At 44.4% G+C, this 15,931-nt stretch overlaps 1 protein-coding gene across 1 annotated transcript in view; it reads right to left on the reverse strand.

The window, feature by feature from the left end:
* Dym (dymeclin) overlaps positions 1-15,931 on the reverse strand; it is a 233,793-nt gene that overhangs the window by 131,756 nt on the left and 86,106 nt on the right. Inside the window, exons 9-12 of the mRNA XM_051201990.1 lie at positions 12,932-13,114; positions 6,492-6,670; positions 4,444-4,569; positions 1,184-1,297 (exon numbers count right to left, since the gene is read on the reverse strand). Coding sequence (XP_051057947.1) covers positions 1,184-1,297; positions 4,444-4,569; positions 6,492-6,670; positions 12,932-13,114 — 602 coding nt within the window. The remainder of the gene's footprint in view (positions 1-1,183; positions 1,298-4,443; positions 4,570-6,491; positions 6,671-12,931; positions 13,115-15,931) is intronic.

Here is a 15,931-nt window from a genome sequence, read left to right on the forward strand (position 1 = left end):
GAAAAATGCTCAGGATCTATGTCCTCTAGTTCCCAAATCTCTAAAGCACTGAGAAGCCAGTGTTTCCACAGTCATTTGGAGGCAATGGGCATGAAAAACCGTGGGACAGAAGATCGTTCCCATCACGGGACAAACGAAACATCTGCAGCAGAGCAGTTAATGCTTCTACAGTGTGCTCTAGGCCCTCCGGCCACACACGGCACAGCCTGTATGCTCTTCCGTCTTTGTAAAACACAGCACTTCTTCCTAAAACACAGCTGCCTCGTATGGTCTCAGATGAAAGGAAACTGGGATACACATCTACACCAGCTCACAGACAGAAACACAAGGAAACAACCCCGTAGCTGTGGGCTCTGGACATTCTTTCCTTGGTAATGTATTTCTACTGACTAGGACTGAAAATTTACAGAATTCTGTGGAATTATGCTCTTTTAACTTCTCAAGGCATTTGAAGTCTTGTACTTGGGGGGATTGTTTTTCTCTGTTTTGAAGACAGGATCTCATGTAGTTCAGGCTGGCCTCAAATCCCCCATGAATGGTGGACATTGTGGCATACACCTTTAATTCTGCCACTAGGGAAGGAAGCAGAGGCAGGGGACTGTCTGTGAGTCAAAGCCAGCCTGGTCTACATAGCCAGTTACAGGCCAGCCAGGGCTACACGGCAAGGTCCTGTCTCAACAAAACAAAACTGCTCTGTAGCAGAGGATGAGCCTGAAGTGACTGGCGGGCACATACATCCATGTTCAGTTTCTGCAGTGCTGTGGCGAGCCCAGGGCCCTATGAGTGCCAGCTAGCTCTGCCAGCCCGGCAAACCCAGCTCCTTGTACATTTCTTCCGGGTCTGAGTTTGTATCTTCTCACATTCACCTATTATGTATTTGATTGTTGCTTTAAAAGAACAAACCAGTGTCATCAGTTCAGCAAGGGCTTTGATCTCAATGCGCTTCTTTGCTTGTTCTCCATTTCATGCAAAGTATACTGCATCGAACAACTAGTATATATTAAGAAACAGACATGGCAGTATAATCATGTAGTATGCATGGTAAGTGCTGTTCTGAATTTTTCTAGCACATTCCATGAGAATAAATTTAAATTCTCTAGCACATTTCATAACTACATTTTATGGGCTTTACAACATGGTCTTAACTACATAAAGGCAGAAAAAATAGCTATAGGATACTTACTCTTGTCCTAGTCATATTGTATTGTATGGTTCTTATTACGACCAGAATTAGGAGACTCCCCAGGGAAATTTCAGTTAAGACTCGTTCTGAATACCAAGTAATGTTTTTTAATATCTGCAATGAGGAAGAAAAGTTTGAGTAAAAATGACTCCCTTAGGAAAAAAATGTGTGTCTCCCATTCTCTGGTAAGTCTAGTTCTGCTCTACAGGTAAATTAAGCAGTAAGAAAGTGAGAGAAGATCTTCAGTTCTGTTAAGCAAAGGGCGCTAATAAGTTTATTCCTCTTTTTCTAAATAGATGAGGGAGAGAAAACCAGGTCTGCAAATCAAGAGGCCACCTACTAATATCATTAGTAGGCAAGGAGGTGATGTGTATATCCTCTGATATCATTAGTAAACAGGAGGAGATGTGTATATCTACTGATATCATTAGTAAATAGGAGGAGATGTATATATCTACTGATATCATTAGTAAACAGGAGGAGATGTGTATATCTAAAGGTATCATTAGTAAATAGGAGGAGATGTATATATCTACTGATATCATTAGTAAACAGGAGGAGATGTGTATATCTAAAGGTATCATTAGTAAATAGGAGGAGATGTATATATCTACTGATATCATTAGTAAACAGGAGGAGATGTGTATATCTAAAGGTATCATTAGTAAATAGGAGGAGATGTATATATCTACTGATATCATTAGTAAACAGGAGGAGATGTGTATATCTAAAGGTATCATTAGTAAATAGGAGGAGATGTGTATATCTAAAGGTATCATTAGTAAATAGGAGGAGATGTGTATATCTACAGGTATCATTAGTAAACAGGAGGAGATGTGTATATCTAAAGGTATCATTAGTAAATAGGAGGAGATGTATATATCTACTGATATCATTAGTAAACAGGAGGAGATGTGTATATCTAAAGGTATCATTAGTAAATAGGAGGAGATGTATATATCTACTGATATCATTAGTAAACAGGAGGAGATGTGTATATCTAAAGGTATCATTAGTAAATAGGAGGAGATGTGTATATCTAAAGGTATCATTAGTAAACAGGAGGAGATGTGTATATCTAAAGGTATCATTAGTAAACAGGAGGAGATGTGTATATCTAAAGGTATCATTAGTAAACAGGAGGAGATGTGTATATCTAAAGGTACCATTAGTAGAGAAAGAGGAGTTGTATATATCTAAAGATATCATTTGTAGAGAAAGAGGAGATGTGTGTATCTACTGTTACCACTAGTAGACGAAGAGGAGATGTACATGAAAGAGACACAGCACACAAGAAAAAAGGAACAGGAAAGGCAAACAGCTTAGCAATCAGAAAGCAAAAGTAAGACAGAGCAGGTTCTGAAAGGCAGAACGTTCCCTACAGAATGTAAAGAACCTCTACAGATACTCAGGAGCGCTCACCCAGGGAAACTGTGAGCCCAGCGCTCAAGAAGAGACACCCCACGTTCTCCTAGGGCTGTTTCCAGCTGCCAACAAGTACCAAGGCAAGAAAGGTTATCTTAGAAGGGTACAGAAATCCCTTCAGAGACAGCTAACAAAACTCAGATGAACACAACAAATTAACACACCATGACCACTCATGGTTTATCCTAAGAATGGGAAAATATGTAAGGAATCCTTACAACCTACCAATAATATAAATAAGTCAACTTTTATATTGTTGGCTGTGAGCCTAGCCTTTAACGGCTAAGCTATCCCTCCAGCTCAATAAGTCAACTTTTAAGAGGTGTGATATATAGATATTTACATATCTCATACAGACAGCAAAACTATACATTGGAGAAAAGATGTTTTCTTCAACAAATGGTGCTGGGAAAACTGTAAATCCGCACATAGAATAAAACCCTGCACAAAAACCAACTCCAAATAGATCAGATGTAAAATTCTGAAGCTGACAGAGGAAAACTAACTCAAGATACTGGCATAGGGAGGGCATCCTGCACAGGACTCCCGTTATTCAGGAAGTAATCACAATTGACAAATGTACTCTCTAGTGAAGAGACAACTTGCAGGATGAGAGGAAATCATTGCTACCTACACATCTCACAGAAGACTGACTACTAGAATACAGGAGGGGCTCAAAATATTAAATAACAAGAAAGCAAACAACCCAGTCGATAAATGGATGGATGATATGAGTAGGAAAATTGAAGAAAAGCCGAGATACACACAACTTCAGAGAAATTCGAATAAAAACAATCAAGAGATTTACACCGTCTCCCAGTCAGAATGGCAGCCATTTAGAACACAATAACAAGCGCTGATGGTGTGGCAAACGGACACCGTTTATCCTGACCCCCTGAGCTCACAAACACTTCTTTTAAAAGAGAAATCCCAAACACTTCTTGTGGGGATTCAAACTAGGTCTAGCTATTATGGAAATTAATATGGTAGTTCCTCAAAAAACTAAAACTAGATATAACATTTGATCCTTTTGGTCGTAAGCCACTTTTGGCTATTTACCCTTAAGGCCTCCAAGTTAACGTGTCACAAAGACACTTGCCCATCATGCTTACAACAGCTCTATTCATGGTTGCTAAATTATGGAGCTGACCTAAGTGCTCATCAATTACATGGGAGAAGAAAATGCAGTTTATACACACAATGGAATTTTTTTCAGCCATTAAGAACGAAGTTAGCTAGGTGTGCTAATGCACACCCGTGACTCCCCAGCATCGGGGAGGCAGAGGCAGAAAGACCAGGAATTCAAGCCTCACCAACATGGATAGTTCGGAGCCAATTTGGGTTACTTAAGACCCTGTCCCAAAATAACTACAATACAAAGAACAAAATTACATCATTTTCAAGAAAATGGGTACAACTGAAGATAACCACATTAAGTGAATTAAGTCAGTCTCAGACAAATGACAAACGTTCTCTCCTGCTTCAAATACATAAAATCGTGTATATACATATGATATTACAGTAGAAGTGAAATTATCCTGGGGGGGATAAAGACAGAAATAAGCAAATGCTCAAAATACAATGTATTTTCATATGAAAGTATTCTCATGTAACCAAGTATATTGTACAAAAAAGAAAAAAACATATAATAAAGACAGTAGCTAATCGTTGTTGAGAATGAGGGTAAAAAGACATGACACTTGCTCATGAAACTAAGGAAACACCATCTCTAATTCAAGTCCTCCCAGACAACTCTCCCAGAAGGAAAGCAGAGGAACACTGAGGCCAAGTACACAGTAAACGTCTGTCTGTACCCGTCAGTCATGGGAACTTACCACTTCGTGAATAGACCTATTGAAGCCATCGTCTTCCGTAAGGATCAACAGTATTATAAGAGCCATATATACATGGTGTGAATTTCTTTCCTCAACATGATACAGAATCTCAAGAATTGGTAATACCTAGGAGATTAAAAAAAATCATATTAAACCATTTCAATACGCGATGAGAGCTTTAAACCTGCATTTTGTATGCTTTGCTCTAAGGTCATGCAGTTTTTGTAAATAAAAAGGATGAACATTCACTTGGCTGCACATACTCTCCACACATGTAACTCAAGTCCCAAGCAAGAAAGTCATCACTAACTCTGTAAAGGTCTTGCCAGAGACCCTGTTGGAAGACTTGTAGATGTCAGAACAACCTCCTCTAAGTATAAAAGGAAGAAAGAAACGGGTATGTTCAGCAAAGCTTGGCTGCTCATCATTTTGAAGCATCATGCCACTTGCACTTCGATGCTAACAATCCACGAGAGCACTTTAGGTAAGTAATTAATGAAAGGGACTATTGCTGCCCACAGTGCGTCTTCTCGGCGTGCGGGCTAAGAGCACACCCACAGTGTGTCAGTCACACACCTCACTCTAAGACTCTGCTCACAGATGCACAAACCCATAGACTCTGCTCACAGATGCACAAACCTATTTCTAACCATGCCTTCGACACTGTCAGTTTGTTCATTCTGTACTCACGAGGGGAACCAGCACTAAAAGTGTATTACCCCATCCATACATGAAACTACCACACACACTGTGCTGGCCAGTTTTACGTCAGCTTGACATAAGCTAGAGTCCTTTTCAAAGAGGCAACCTTGACTGAGAAAATGCCCCACTAGACTGGCCTGTGAGCAAGTCTGTGTGCACTTTCTTGACTGATGGCTGATACAGGACGCCCCAGCTCACTGTGGTGAGAGCCTACCCTGGCTAGAGTCGTGCTGTTTTAAGAAAGGAGGCTGAGAAAAATCAAGGAAAGCAAGCAAAGTGGGCAAAGCCATCCTCTTCAGTCCTCACCTCCAGGTCCCCGCCCTGACTCCCTTGGAAAGTATTCTACAAGCTGTAAGATGCAATAAACCGCACCATGCTTCTGCAAAGGACCTGGGGCTCCAACATCTTCTGGTGGCATATGTATGTGCGCATGAGCACCAGGGGTCACGGTTCCCCGTGACTGGAGGAATTCCACACCAGATTGTGCTATTTGAGCCAATGCTTTCCTCACCTTTCTGGTGTGGACACAGATTTTTATTCATCACACTTCCTGTCTTAATGTCATTGTGATAAAGAATATGGTAAAAATGCTAGTATCTTATGTTTCTTCAGCATTTACATAGTATTCAAAACTAATAAAAGATGCTTCCAAAGGCCAGTGAAACTTGTTCAACCTGTAGAACCGAGGCTGAGGGGACACAGGTTAATGACGGACAGCTCACAGTATTTCAAGCATATCCCGGTGTGGTGGTCTACTCTTCCCTTTACGGAACTCTGATGGTAGACACTGCTCCAGTGGAGATCACTGACTGCCTAAAGGACATCTGTCTGCCAAGACAGACTGAAACTGATTCTATTCAGAGTGGACCTTTAAGTGGTGCCTGGCCAGGTGCCGGAAAATGACTCGCAGTCCAGGAGTTGCAATCCGAGGGCGCCGGCGTCCAGGCTGTGGGGACGACGAGGGACCCCAGGGGACTAAGCTGAAACAGTCACCCACCCTTGCTTTCATCACTGTCAGCGGCGACGGTGGCAATCAAGACCAATTACATGAGCAGGGGACAGGCCTCCGCACACGCTCGGGAAGGGACAAGAAGACATAAAACTGTCCTTGAGGGCTACAGAGGGTGATTCTTAGAGTACCTACTCAGGTGGAACCTGGGCCACGGGGCTTCAAAAGGCCTCAGGGACAGGGATTTGTCACACTGACTGAGGCTGCCCACTCAGTTCTGCCTACATCTGGTAACATCTCCCGTCAGATGAGCACACTCATCCTCTTGGGGAAAAAAAAATAAGTCACTCTTGGTAATGTCACAAGACTCAGACCGCTCATTTCTTGTGATACTTACAAGATTTTCCATATCTGTTCGAGCCAACATGTAGGTCCTGACGTTGCTGTTCTGATGGAGCAGGGTGTACAAGAGCAGCGTGGCTTGATCGGACGCCTGCTGCTCACACAGGGCTGTGTACAAACTGTTGAAGTTAATCTGGAAGGCGTGTGGAATCGACGAGGGGACAGGACTGCTGTCTAAAACACAGAAAGTAAGCACAAAAATGAATTAGAAAGAGCATAGGAGTATTTTCTGAGTAGCGCGTTTATACATAAATAGTTACGGTTCCACAAATAAGTAAACCATGGCTGACACATTCACTAAAATTATTAATTCATTTTTAAGAAAAGTGGCTAGAAAAACAACGTATAGCTTGGCTCGTTTTAAAATAAAGTAAAAATCAATATATGAAATACAGCAAGCCAAAGGCAACTACCTACCATACAACTTCTATAAAAGTTTTATGTAGACGAAACTGAAGGGGTTGGAGAGAAGGCTCAGTGTTGCAAACGGCTCTGGCAGAGCCTGCCTGCTTCCCTACCCCGACTTCGGTGGCTCACAACCAGGTGTAACTGCAGCTCTCAGAAAACAACACCATCTGGCTGCCATGAGTGCCCGACACACACACGCCCACACCCGCACAGAGACACACACACACAACCGTCAAAACAACTAAAAACTTAAAGATAACTGACGACGACTGCTAAGAAACTTACTAAAGTTTCTAAATGATAAGAAGTATACATCATAGCTCAGCCATCTTAACCTGAGTGACGTTCAACTAATCAACTAATTAGTTCAATCATGTGTGTGCCCGTGTGTGTGCATGCGTGTGTGTGCATGTGCGCATGTGTAAGAGAGAGCTGGAGCGCATGCATGAGTGGGTGTGTGAGTGTGTACATGCCTGCTGAGGCCAAGTGAATCGTTGGATGCCTCCCTCTATCGCTCTCTACCATATTTGCTGAGAGGGTGAAGCTAGTTACTTCAGCAAAGCTGGCTAGTGAGCTTCAGATTTGCCTGTCCACACTGCAATACCAGGGCTGCAGACACATGCACCTATGCCTTGGTTATGCACGGTTCTGACGTGAACTCAGCCTCTCCTGCTTTTGCATTAATTGCTTGCACTCACTGGGCTACCTCAACTCCTGAGTGATGCTGATTGAAAGATAATGGATTAATTTGTTTCACAGAGACAACGTCAATACATCATAGCATCCAGGCTATGGCAATGTCATTACTCACTGCTCTCGTCCAGATCCACAGTGAGGGAGCAAAAAGTGGAGGGGAAAGATAAGGAAAAACATGACGTCTCAGGAGGAACATGCGTGAGTCTGAAGTTTCAAGCAAGAGCACAGAGGACAAACCCTGTGTCTTTACTAAAGACCTTCGTGCCTGCTCCGCAGCTGGGTAGCAAGCAGGGAGGCTGTGTTTCCCTAGCATCGGCACGGGGCCAATGTGTCCAGGCGTCCAGGCTCCATCCTGAGCAGGCAGTAGCGCTGCATATGTAAGCGTGAATGAAACACTGACAGCGTCATGGTACTCAACCACGTACTCACGGTTCCAGAGAGGCTGGGTAAAGCGTAACAGCTCCTGCAAGAAGGCCCCGAGAGGCCACTGCATGGAGCTGCAGTAAATTATAAGTTGCAATAAGAGACCCCACATCCTAACTAGCTCTATCTAATTGTCAACCTGATGCGGTCTGCCGTCATCGAGAGTAAAGTATCTAGAGACTGAGGAAGTACCGAGATCAGACTGGCCCATGGGCATAACTGTGTGGAGCTGTTGTTACTAGTAACTGGTGCAGAAGAGCCCAGCCCACTGTGGGCGGCACCGTACCTGAGCAGGTGGCTCTAGGAAGTATAAGACGACTAGGGCAAGTGGATGGCACTTGAAGAAGCCATCCTGAGTGAGGTAGCCCAGTCACAAAAAGAGGAACACGGTATGTACTCACGTGAGGTAGCCCAGTCTCAAAAAGAGGAACACGGTATGTACTCACTCATATATGGGTTTTAGACCTAGAGCAAAGGTCTATAATTCACACCGCCAGAGGAACTAGGATACAAGGTGGATTCTAAGAGATTCATATAAAGTCCCTCACAGAAGGGGGAAGGGACAAGTCCCCCAGAGCACAGGGGAAGTGGGGGGCAGTGAATGGAGAGAGAACTAGGAGGAGAGGAAAGCATGTGCGACTAGGGAGATTGAGCCAGGGTAGGAATAGAAGACAGGAGGAGAGAGAGAGAGAGAGAGAGAGAGAGAGAGAGAGAGAGAGAGAGAGAGAGAGAACATAAAAGAGTGAGCCATTATTGGTTTGAAGAGAAAACTGAACCTAAAGAAAGAAAGGTCTAGAGACCTACAAGACTGACTCCAACTAACAATCTGAGCAACAGTGGAAAGGTTTCCATAAATGCCCTTCCCGGATAGTGAGATCAACAACTAACTTATCCACCATCATGGAGCCCTCATCTAGCACCTGTTGGAAGCAGAAGCAAACACTCATAACTAAACACTGAGTCAAACTAGAACTCAGATGCAGATGGAGAGGACAAGACCAGGCTGTAGAAACACATAGAAACAGCTGACCTGAACAAGGAGGAGCTAACGGGCCCCAAGACTGATAGCTGGGAAGCCACCATGGGACTGACTCAGACCCCCTGAATATGGGTCTCAGCCAGAAGGACTGAGCAGTCTAAGGGACCTCAGACATTAGAATCGGGATGTATTCCTAGTGCACAAAAGGACCCTGTGGAAACATTCCCCATGGAGGGATACTCCTTTAACCTAGAGACAGGAGAGAAGTCCTAGTCCCTACTTCAAATGTCTTGATAGATTTACATGACTCCTCCTGGATGGCATAATCCTACATGTGGAATTGGGGTGGGGAGATAGGAGGGGAGGGTGGTCAAGGTGCATGTAAGTGGAGAGAGAGGGTAAGAGAAAGGGAGGGAGGAGGAGGGAGGGAGAGGGAACTGGGATTGACATGTAAAATAAAAAAATATAATAATAATAATAATAATAATAATAATAAAAAAGAAACTCAGACAAGTCATGCACCTGAAAAGAGGATTTTTGCCATCAAAATAGCATGCTCTTTAACTTGGAGATATGCCTACAGATATGTAGTATGCTCCATGTGTGCATAATTAATTAGCTAAATCACATGCTGGTTTTGAATCTCATGATAGCAACTGTGTTTGAGTCCCTTATGCTCTGGAAAACAACTGCTTCTCCATATTCCTGTACTTAATTCCAATAAAGCTCATGGACTGAACAAGAAAAGAAAACTAGTAAAGCTTGCGTGAGCCAGAGAACAAGCTAGCACACAATGCTGGCTTCATGGCTTCTCCTTGAGCTCTTGTGCTGACTTTCCTCAGTGATGAATTGTGATCTGGAAGAGTAGGCCAAATATACCCTTTTCTCTCCAAGTTTGTTTTGGTCGGAGTGTTTTATTACAGCACCAGAATTAAACTACCCCAGAATGTTGGCCGTACAGGGCCGGAGTAAACCCTCCTGCCTTGACCTGCTGTCTGTGTGTCACAGCACAAAGACAAATAAGTGACACAGCAAAGACACACATATAAACAATTTTCATAGGAATCACGGGCGGAGAGTCTGGATGGCACAGTTCTTCACAATAACAGCAGAGTAGAGTAACTAGGCAACCTATGCTACATTCCATTCCCCCTACATACGTGTTTTCTGTGTGTAGCCACAATATCTACATGTGCTTAGCCAACAGGTGACATGAATCGGCCAAAGTGTTTGTCTTTTATGCCTTATTTAATCTGTACAACAGCTGAGTTGTTATTCTGCCCATCTTTGAGAAAGATGAAAGAGAAGCTTAAAGAGATTAAATAAAATGTCCCACCCAGGTCATCTCGAGTAAACCCAGGCTGACCCCTGCATCACACTGCTCCGCTCCTCACAGGAACAACATTTCTTAAGGGACCACCTGAGACGGACGATAGTCTGACCCTGCTGTCAGTCAGTACTTGGGATTACTGTGCTGCTGTACAGCCTCCAGGGAGGATGAGTTCAGACAAGGTCAAGTCCAAGTCAGGTCGAGCAGGGTCCAACTGTGACTGCCCGTGAACCGCTGGCCTGAGTGGCAGAAGTTCCAAGGGGAGAGACCATACAGAGCCCTTGCTGTGTTTTCTACTCTACTCTAGCTTGGTATGTATGTAACGTGCTGTGTGATGACTTGTCCAAATTGCAGGCGACACCACTGAGGACTCTTGAGATTATACAAACTGCCGAAGTCTCACCCTGAACTGACTGACCAGGGTATGGTATGAATCCAGGTCAGCTTAGCTCCAAAGTGAGCTTTCTTAGCCATTAAGTAACACTATCACCAAGGAAGAGTATAGTAACAGAGCAGAACACACCACTGAACACAGGAGCTTTCACTTGCTACCATGGACTCTCACTGGCCCCCTCCCCCTACTCACACCTGTCCTCCCCCAAATGCACACTAAAGCTTAGCTGCCAATGCAGTCCTCAGGTTTTCAGGAAGTGATTCAGGCATGAATGCGCCTCCCCTGTGAGTGGGGTTAAGGCCTCTGTAAAAGAGGCTTCACGTAGCTTCACCATTATTAGCCTTCCATCCCTTCCACGATGTGAGAATACAGCACCGAGGCATCACCTCAGAACTGGAGATGGGACCCTCACAGCTGGTGATGCTCACAGGTGGTGATGCTCACAGGTGGTGATGCTCACAGCTGGGGCCCTCACAGGTGGTGATGCTCACAGCTGGGGCCCTCACAGCTGGGGCCCTCACAGGTGGTGATGCTCACAGCTGGGGCCCTCACAGGTGGTGATGCTCACAGGTGGTGATGCTCACAGGTGGTGATGCTCACAGGTGGGGCCCTCACAGCTGGGGCCCTCACAGCTGGGGCCCTCACAGCTGGGGCCCTCACAGGTGGTGATGCTCACAGGTGGTGATGCTCACAGGTGGTGATGCTCACAGGTGGTGATGCTCACAGGTGGGGCCCTCACAGCTGGGGCCCTCACAGGTGGTGATGCTCACAGGTGGTGATGCTCACAGCTGGGACCCTCACAGGTGAGGCCCTCACAGATGGTGATGCTCACAGGTGGTGATGCTCACAGGTGGTGATGCTCACAGGTGGGACCCTCATAGGTGGTGATGCTCACAGGTGGTGATGCTCACAGGTGGGACCCTCACAGGTGAGGCCCTCACAGGTGGTGATGCTCACAGGTGGGACCCTCACAGGTGGGACCCTCACAGGTGGTGATGCTCACAGGTGGTGATGCTCACAGCTGGGACCCTCACAGGTGAGGCCCTCACAGATGGTGATGCTCACAGGTGGTGATGCTCACAGGTGGGACCCTCATAGGTGGTGATGCTCACAGGTGGTGATGCTCACAGGTGGGACCCTCACAGGTGAGGCCCTCACAGGTGGTGATGCTCACAGGTGGGACCCTCACAGGTGGGACCCTCACAGGTGGGACCCTCACAGGTGGTGATGCTCACAGGTGGTGATGCTCACAGGTGGGGCCCTCACAGGTGGTGATGCTCACAGGTGGGACCCTCACAGGTGGTGATGCTCACAGGTGGTGATGCTCACAGGTGGGGCCCTCACAGGTGGTGATGCTCACAGGTGGTGATGCTCACAGGTGGGACCCTCACAGGTGGGACCCTCACAGGTGGTGATGCTCACAGGTGGTGATGCTCACAGGTGGGGCCCTCACAGGTGGGACCCTCACAGGTGGGGCCCTCACAGGCCCTGCACTTGCTGGGGCTTTGATCTTCTACTTCCTAGTCTCTAGCACTGTGAGAAATAAAGCTCTGGTCTTTACAAATTACCCGGACTCGAGGGCTTCGTTACAGCAGCGCATATGGATAAGGACGCTACATGTGATGCTTTCAAAAGAGACAGAGGTGTGGCTCCTCAGCACCAGTTCTCTGACTGCGAGAAACTAGAATAGGTCAGCAAAGGACGTGGTACACAGAACCAGATGCTTCCTGATTCTACCCAATAACTGCACTCCTCGATTATCCTAATATTATATGAGTGTTGGATGCACCTTGGCCACCTATACTTATAGGAACCTTCCCTTCAGAATACAAACTTCTAATACCCCATACCCAACTACATCAACTGGACCAAAACAACAACAACAACAACAAAAAGTTTGTTGATTTCTGTTACAATATTTAGTCCTTCGAAATTTTAAAACCACCTATCACATAGGCTTCACAGCTAATTCTTATCCCTAACTTTTAAGTTCAAGCTACTTTGAACTTAATGTAAATTTAATGGATATAAAGGACCACGGAATTTTCCTAAGAATTCTTTTACCTCCCTGAGATTTGAAACTGGCAGAAGGCACATTCCAACTTCTTCTAATGGACACTCGCAGCCGAGACCACACAGTGATAAGCAGACCCGAGAGGACAAGTCTCTGCTTACTGGGAAGAGACTCAAAGGATCCCCACCAACCTTGCGTGTTCTTAAAGGATGTGACGGCTTGTCTGTAGGGGTTTGGCGTGTCCGGGGCATCTGTCAGGTTCACCAGCACCAGCAGAAGCAGGAGACTCTGGTTGGCCAGAGGGGAAGTGAGTTCTGGAGAGGCAGCCGCTTTGCTGCTTGTCCCGCCGAGCGTGAAGACAGTCCAGAGCCCCGCTTGGAAGGAAAGCACATAGTTAGGACTGTACCGCCAACAATGTCGAGTATCCTATATGTTCATGCTTACAACTTCAAAACACATTTTTAACTTAAAACAAGTTCATTATGTGAGGATTCTCTATCGATTGTCTACATTCACACCCCAAACCACCAGAGTGTTATGATGTCTTACTAATGTGTTTCTGTGTTGAAATAAGACATTTTGAATATGTGAGCTTAAGGTATCATTACAATTATTTTCACCAGTTTATTATACTGTTTAAAACGTAACTACTAAACACAGTAAAGTTATTATATGCTAATTATATCTCCAGTGGTGACACTCACTCCATTATAAATATACTATATAGCTAATGGATGCTGGACCAGCTCTATTACAAAGAATCAAAAGTCTTACTCCACCTTACTCCAGTCAGAACAGCTACCATTGAGAAAACAAGTAGCAGCAAATGATGGCAAGAATACGGGGGAACAGAGTCCTGTACACTGCTGGTGGGAACGTGAATTAGTCCAATCACCATGGAAGTCAGCACGGGACTGCATGGTCAAGCTACATCATTCCCAAGATACACCAAAGCACTCTAGAGCAATATATCAGAGACATCTCACATCTCTTTACAGCAGAACTTAGGGTCAAGACATGGAATCAATGGAAAAAGGAATTAAAAAAAAAAAAAAAAAAAAAAAAAAAAAACATGCTATCTCTATGCCCTGGAGTTCTACTCAGTCATTAGGAATAAAATACTATCACTCGCAGAAAAATGGATGCAAGTGGAGGTCATCATATTAGGAAAGGTAAGTCAGACTCAGGAAGACAAATATAGCATGCTTACTCTCACTGAGGGATTCCAAGTTTTATATAAGAACAGAAAAATCACACGTGTATTTGGAACACGAGAGCAGAATTCAGACTGTCTGGGGGGATGGATAAGAACAACGAGAATGGGGGAGGAGGAGGAAGGGTAGAGTGTCCGGGGTAATCTGGCTAAAGCCCATGAAATACCTGCATATGAAAAAGTCTTCATGAAATGCATCAGTGTGTACAATAATAAATACACCAACAAATATTTACTTACATTAAAGCCTCCTTATGCACAGTAATAAACAATGAAAAATAGACTTAATTCTAGTAGTAACAGTAACAGATACAATGTTTAGGAGTACAAAGCCAGCCGGGTGCCTCAGCAGGTAAGGAACTCAACGCCTAGCCTGATGATCTGGGTTTGATCTCTAGGGCCCACAGAGTGGAGACGACCAACTTCCGCCAAGCTGTCCTCTGAGCGAACTCCACACACTTGTGCGTTCAGGTGCACCCGCACAAGTAAATAAATGTAAAAAATGCATAAGATGTTTGGGCTGACATACACTAAACAAGGCCCTGGAGATCTGAATTAAAGTGGGAACATTTCTGAATAAGAAGATGTGGATCTGCAGAAGTGTCAGTCTGCCATTAAGAGAATTTAAATTCCAGCACAACATCATAAAATACTAATAAGACTTTACAGATACTGAGTAACACAGTGTTAAAAAAAAAATACGACTGCACAGGAAAGAAGAAGAGAGACTCTTCAGAGACTAATCTCGGGATGTTCCATTCACATGACAACATTGCTGTGAAAGCCAAAATCATTTTTAAAGGATGGATTTTGGCTGGGCATTGGTGGTGCAAGCCTTTAATCCCCACACTCAGGAGGCAGAGGCAGTTGGATCTCTGTGAGTTCAAGGCCAGCCAGGGCTTCACAGAGAAACCCTGTCTCAAAAAACTAAAAGTAAAAACTTATATATACACGATAGGTCATCCATAATAATGGAATTTTTATTTATTTTTCTACAAATTTTTATTTAAATTAAAATCAATCTTATTTTACATACCAATCTCAGTCCCCTCTCCCCCATCCTCCCATGCCCCCTCCCAACTCCCCATCCCAACTCCCATCTGGGAGGGTGAGGCCTCCCATGGGGAATCATCAAAGGAGAACAGAATTTTTTATTTGGTCCAATTTTGTTAGTTTTGGTAAATAGGGTCTCATCATGCAGCCCATCCTAGACTTGAATTTAAGATTAGGTATTTGGATTACTGAAAGTATAGGCACATGGTATGCTCAACAAGAACAGAAAACTTTAGAGATAACATCAAATATTGTTTTTTTAAAAAAGTATGCACACATACTAATTAACCACAGTAGGAGTCCAACTGACACTGAATTTTTTGGAACTATTCGGCAATTCTCGCTGAGTTTTTTTCCTGAACTCCCCTCCCTGAAGACTAACTTTCATTCAAGCTTCCAAAGGAGGGTGGCAACCCACAGTCCTACCCAGCCCAGCCTCCGAACTACATCAAGGACCAGCATGGCACTATGACCCTAAGAGTGCACAGGTGCCACACACATACACCACGGCAGTAACCAACAGTCCTCTAACTGGACTTACCACACGCCCAATGGGGGGGGGGGGAGCCTGGCACTAGAAACCTAGTAAACTGTTGAGCGGTAGTGAAGTATTGGAGGAGAGGCTACAACCACTGGTAAACTAAAACAGCACAATCCAGGTCAACATCTATAATGATTTGTCCTTATCCCATGGACAGCTGTAGGATCCTTCATCAAGGAAATGTCTCCTTGTAACACACGAGACAGAAAAACCACAATCAATCAAAATTCGGAGTTGTGGAGCCTGGTCCCATCCAATACATCTACAAAAACATCCATCAGCCCCTCATGTAAAAAGTCTTGGCAAGACTACAAATACAAGGGACAAACTTCAACATAGTAAGGGCAATTAACAGTAAGCCCAATCAACATTAACCTAACAGAA

Source organism: Phodopus roborovskii, unplaced genomic scaffold, assembly GCF_943737965.1.
Source record: "Phodopus roborovskii unplaced genomic scaffold, PHOROB, whole genome shotgun sequence".
NCBI lineage: Eukaryota > Metazoa > Chordata > Mammalia > Rodentia > Cricetidae > Phodopus > Phodopus roborovskii.